The sequence below is a fragment of the Harpia harpyja genome, chromosome Z (assembly GCF_026419915.1).
Source record: "Harpia harpyja isolate bHarHar1 chromosome Z, bHarHar1 primary haplotype, whole genome shotgun sequence".
NCBI classification, from domain to species: domain Eukaryota; kingdom Metazoa; phylum Chordata; class Aves; order Accipitriformes; family Accipitridae; genus Harpia; species Harpia harpyja.
Window position 1 is genome coordinate 24,953,803 of NC_068969.1, and position 6,000 is coordinate 24,959,802.

Below are 6,000 nucleotides of genomic sequence, written 5' to 3' on the forward strand. Positions count from 1 at the left end.
GGATGTGGCGGTGATGCAGCATGGCTGCCCACACCGCAGGAGCAGCCATATCTTTATTTTCAGTGGCACCGAGGAGGAAGGTGCTGGGATGCCCAACACGGCCGCTCCTCGTGGGCCAGTGGGAAGCCGGGAACGGGGTCTTGCCTGCTCTGCTTTCGCAAGGGCTCTGGCATACCGCAGCTGCACCATGCTCCAGCCATGCAGCTGGCGTGACCTTCAAACCTACTGGGCCACAGTCCTGCTGGGGCAGAATAGTTCAAATATGAAGTAAACCCACTCAGTGTCCTCAGGATTTGATAAGCTCTGTGAGCGCATTGCTGCAAATGATGTTAAAGACAGAGTGCTACAGAGAGCTCATACTCCTCTCCTCGGAGGTCGGGTCCAAATTCCACCCGGGCTTCGAGTGGGCAAAATGCAGCAATGGCTCCGTGCGAGTACTTCATTTTAACCGCATGCCTTACAAAGACAGCCCAGTATTTGACACAAAATTCATTATAAAAAGCTATTTCTGTTGAGGGAAAGCAATCCTAGAGCTCACCCACTCACTCTCAGTACAAGAACCCAATCAAACTAAATCCTTCCCCTAAGCTGCCGCTGCGAATTCACCTCCTCGGTAAATGACTTTTCAGTGGCACTCATTGAGAACAACCAACCAGCCTCCACTCCTGACCCAGACCATCCTCCTCTGCACATTTTCTCCGTGTCTCACAAAGCCGTTAAGCATGTGCTTAATTGCAAGTTAGCACCTCCATCAAAGCAACATGCCCGTTCCCAGGCTGAGCCGGCAACTTCCCTTGCCCAGCAGTGGGGATGCAGGCTAACCAGCCACCCGGGTTCCCCTGCCAGCCAGCGGCGATGTGCTGTCCCCAGGTCCATCTGCCCTATCCGCCCTCCGCAGCCCCCTGCGTGGCCGGTCCCAGCAGGAGCCAAACAAGCGGCTGCCATCACGCCAACCACAACTGCTCGAGAGCGCTCCCCTGCACAGGGACGAAGCCCCTCTTTCCAGTGCCGGCCTCCTGTCAGACCTCCTGTCACAATGCTGAGGGGTAACGAGCCTGACCCCTCACCGGTGAGGTGCCGTGGGGACAACCAGGGACGGCCGGTGTGCCGAGGGCCCGTTCCTGAAACCCATCACTGGCGGCTGAGTGCTGCAGCTCCCTGGCTGAGTCACAGCCGAGTGCTGCAGGAGAGGAGCATTCAATTAGACAGAAGAGCACACAAGGGGGCAATGATTTTCCTTTCACACCGCATTACGCCTAACAGCCCATGCTCCGTATTTGTAACAACCGACTACTTCAGCCGAACGCAGGCTCGGAATGAATCAGGCCATCATTAGGTTTTTATTTTTTCTTCCAGAAGGAGCTTAAAACCCAACCACCTAGTCCACAGGAAGAACTAATGAACCACAATTTTGATAATACCGGAGCACCTATCAGTGATGCATAGGCAAAAGAAAACCTGAAAACCCACTAACGGGTGGAGAAGTGGAGCTCATAATGGGAAGGCAGCTAGATGCTGATCTGCTCCGCCAAACCAGCTGCTGCTTTAATACATTTTCCTGCTGCGTTCCCAGGGCTGGGACACAAAATGTATTAGAGTATTTCATTGTCTTGAAGGTGGAAATTGATGTTAGGTTTTTGCAGCACAAAGAAACACAGTATTACAACTCTTCTCTTGACACTGCCACTCTGGGACTTGAAAACGAAAACAGCTTGTTAACTTGTTGGCAATTCTAATGATTAAGTAGAAGGCAAAAAAAAAATTGAAAGGCTCTCCTTCTGACTGGTAGGAAAGCTTCCCAGCAGGCTTGGTCAGCGGTTTTAGAGGAATACGCTTCAAATAAATAGGAAGCATAGAAATATTAGGCATGAACGAAAATTAATGGTATGCTTCATTTACATCCTGCTGTACTCCACATCAAAGGATCTCAAAGCAGCTTTACAAATGCAATCTTACACTACATGTGAGTTAGGTTTCTGAATAATAGTAATAAATACGGAGTATGCAGCGAATCAGGAAGCTGAGGCGCCTAGGGTTACATGGCTGGTTCAAAGTCAGTGACACAGCAGCAGTGTCAGTCAGGACTAGAACCCAGTTTTCTCCGTACACCCCACATAACCACCAGCCATACTGCTGTCTCCATGTAAACAAATTTTCCCGCACCCTGATCTCACCGCAATGGCAAACATGGAGGGTTTCTACTGACTTCTATAGGATTGGTGAGGCTCGGTGATTTCTAGCTTGCTCCTCTGAACCTCACATCCTCTATCGCTCACGGCTTCAAGAACACAGCCATCCTCCACAGACTGCCTTTGTGGCATCAACTGACAACATACTGCTAGTCACCTTCCTCGCCTACCCAGAGACCACTCAGAGAGAAGGACTGCTACCAGGAGCACGCTTTACAGCGGAACAGCGCTATGGGCCAGACCCAAAGACGGAGTGAAATCTCATTTCTGCGCTGAGCCTCCCTGGAGCAACTAGGGAATTAACTGTCTAAATACCTTACTGGATATAGCATTTGATATTTTCAACATTAATAAACCCGTGTTAGTCATAGTTATTTTCTTTACTGAACAAAAGTTAGAAAAACCAGTATGTTCCAACAGTCCTGGAGCACTGAGGAAGCTCAAGGGAAGCGTGTGCCTTTCTGCCACTGACTTTCAGTTACAAGTAGGCTGTTAACTCCCTAAGCACCCTCCAGAAGTCTCAGCCACAATGCTTCCTCTTGACCTGCCTGGCAGAGACAGTTCAATCCTGCCAGGGGCTGAGGGGCCGATTCACAGGGATGCTGAGCTTCAGCCACAGCCAACAAGAACTGCGGGTGCCTTCCCATCCTGTAAATAGGATTCCTGACTCCCGGTGACTCCTCTGAGTGCTGTGACCGTGCCAAGGCTTCAGGACTGGGCTCCCAGTGTTTAACGCACCGAGTCTTTGTGGAATTAACTCAAAAGCCGGGACAACTACCAGACTTCCTGGCTGTCAGGCAGCTTGTACTCTGCCACCAGGGAAAAACTATTCAACTTTGCTAGAGTAGGTCTATGAACCAGTGCGTTAAGACTACATATTTTAACACAGCATGGAAATGCCACACTAAACACCACGGTTACCATGGGAAACCTTTCTCTCTTTGCCACTGGCATTGCACAGGGAAGCCCAAGCCCAAGCGCTCTATCTTGCCTTTGAAATCAAACAGATGTTTTTACGATCTTTGATGGAGCTGAGTTATGCGTCCTTCCCCAGAGGAAGGGAAAAATGCAGTGTTAAAGCAGCCCTTTTTTCTTTCTTTCTTTCTTTTTTTTCCCAAGCATCGCATGTCTTTAGTGAAAGGGAGAACAGGCGTCTTTATCTGGCGTTAACATTTACGGCTACTCGGTAACAAACTGTGACAATGGCAAACTTTTACCCCGAACGCAACGAAACAAGGCAGCCTGTGTGTGCGTGTCCCCTGGCAGGGCTTGTCCGGCCGCGGTCGCGGGCGGGACGTGGGAAGGGGTCGGCGGGGCGGCGACGCTCACCGCCCTCCCGGCCGCGCAAGGGCACCCACCGGGGACGGGGACAGCGCGCCCGCCGGTCACCGCGGCTCGCCGGGGACAGGGGCGTGGGAATAACGGCGTCCCCTGGCAGACGGGGGGGTCGTCATCGACCCCCGGCATGTTCTCTGTTCGGTACCAGCCCCGCCGCACGCTTTGGCTGCGGGGGGGAAGCAACCGGCACCCAACCGGCTTAAACGGCGCGACACGGACCGGCGGGGGGGCACGGAGAGAGGGGAGCGGGGGGAGCGGAGCGGGGAGAGCGGAGCGCCTCCAGCTGCGGGACGCGCTCCCTCCCGCCCGGGGGAGGCGGCGCGGCGGCGGCAGCAGCAGCGACGGGACGGGACGGGGCGGGACCGCTGCCTCCCGCCGGCCACCGGCTCCCCGCGCCCGTCCCGGGACGCCCCGGCCCCGCTGTCCCCGCCTGGGCGCCGGCAGGTGCCCGCCGCCCGCCCGTACCTGTATGTTCCTCTTCTCGCAGGCCGGGCCGGTGCCCTGCACCACGCTGTCCAGCACGGTGACCATGCCGGCGCCCGGGCTGACGAAGCAGGAGTTGCGGGCAGCCCGGATCGTCTCCTCGATCTCGGCGAAGCGGAAGACGCAGAGCGCGGACTGCGGCCGCCCCCCGCCGCCGCCGGCCCCGGCCCGCTCGAAGACGCCGAAGAGCAGCTCCTCAGCGGGCGGCGGGGCCGGGGCAGGGGCCGCGGGGCTGCGCCAGGCCGCCCGCGCCGGGAAGACGGAGACGAGGCGGGTGAAGGCGTCGGCGGCGCCGCCGCAGCGCAGCCCCAGCTGGATGTAGGACTCGGTCAGCTTCTTGGTCTCGCCGCTGCCGTTGAGGGTGGCCTCGGCCGCCTCGCCCAGGCAGATGCGGGCCAGCAGGCTGTGCGAGGGGCTCTCCTTGTCGCCCGCATTGGCCTCGCTGTTGAGCGCCAGGTAGGCGTAGGGGCGGCGGGCGGGCGGCGCGGCGCCGCGCTGCAGGAAGGCGCGGACGAAGCTGAGCTTGTGCCGCGCCTTGGCGCCCTGCTTGATCTTGAAGATGTTGTCGTCGGAGGGGTTGATGTCGAAGGTGAAGAGCTTGGCCAGGTCGCCGCGGGCGTTGAGGGCGCGGATGGCGATCTCGGGCGTGTTCTCGAAGCGGTGGTCCTCCAGGCTGCGGTTGCGGGGGAAGAAGGGGCTGCCGAAGCCGGTGTAGGTGGCGGCCACCAGCAGCCGCGCCCCGCCGCCGCCGCCGCGGCGCAGCACCAGCCCCACGGTGGAGGCGTTGGGGTGGTTGGCCGCCACGTTCAGCATGCTGGGGAAGACGGTGACCGGGTCGCTGCCGCCCGGCGGGAAGCGCACGGCCACCGCCGAGATGTTGGCCATGCTGCGCAGCTGGCAGAGGCCCTGGTAGATGGAGCCGCAGACGACGAGGACGCCCTGCTCGGGGTCGGGCTGCAGGATCTTGTTGTAGTTGTTGGTGAGCACCTTGGGGTGCTCGCAGGAGGCCTGCGGCAGCTGCGGCGCGTGGCAGAGCGGGCTGTCCAGCACCGGCCCCACCGCCGCCTCCGCCTCCAGCGCCAGCTCGCCCCCCGACAGCTGGAAGAGGCGGTTGACGGCCGCCAGGTAGACGCGGGAGCCGGGGCCGTCCAGGGCGAAGTTGTTGGTGGGGGTGGGCGAGAGGAACTTGCGCTGCACCTCCAGGCCGGCGGCGCGGCCGGGCAGCAGCAGCGGCAGCAGCGGCAGCAGCAGCCGCGGCAGCAGCGCGGGGGGCCGCGGCTCAGCGCCCGCCGCCGCCGGAGCCGGGGCCGGAGCCGGAGCCATCCCGCCGCCGCACCGCAGAGTGCATGAGCCCGCCGCCGAGCGGCAGGAGGGGCCGGGCCGCGGGACCGCTTCCTGCGGAGGCAGCGCGCCCGCCGCCGAGCGTCGCCCGCGGGAAGTGGCGGCCGCGGCGGGTGCGCGGCGCTGCGCGGCGGAGGGCGGCGGGGCGCGCTCACGGCCGCGCCTCCCTCCCTCCCTCCCTCCGCCCGCCCCCGCTCCCGCCCTCTCGGCGTTACTCACTGAGTCTCGCTCGGTGCGGGCCCGTCATCCGAGTGCCGTGAAGTTACCGGTGCTCCCCCGCGCCGCCGGCCGGCCGCGTACCGGGCAGCACCGGGCGGGGCGGCGGCCGCCCCCCCGCCCCGCTCCGTTCCGCCTCGGGAGCGGCTCCTCCGCTGCCGACAACACGCCTCCTCCGGGCTTTCCGCCTTTCTCTCCGCTGGCTCCTTCGCGTTTTCCAGCAGAACGGGCCGGGGGGGAGGGGGCGGGGGAAGCAGCACTTCGCTCAGCTGCGGAACAGCACGGCGAGCCGGAATAGGCAGCCCCCCCGCCGCAGCCCCCCGCCAGCCGCCCCCGGCCCGGCCGCTCCCCGTGAGCCGGGCTCGGGGCAGGGACGCCGGGAAGCGGCGGTCGGGCTGGCCGGCCCCGGGGCCGGCGGCACGTGGAGTGGGCA

General features: G+C 61.3%; 1 protein-coding gene across 1 annotated transcript in view; it reads right to left on the reverse strand.

Annotated features, from left to right (window-relative positions):
- The window catches only part of PLXND1 (plexin D1), an 86,817-nt gene extending 81,262 nt beyond the window's left edge, over positions 1-5,555 (reverse strand). The window contains exon 1 of the mRNA XM_052777473.1: positions 3,993-5,555. Coding sequence (XP_052633433.1) covers positions 3,993-5,333 — 1,341 coding nt within the window. The 5' untranslated portion in view covers positions 5,334-5,555. The remainder of the gene's footprint in view (positions 1-3,992) is intronic.
- Positions 5,556-6,000: the final 445 nt, after the last annotated feature.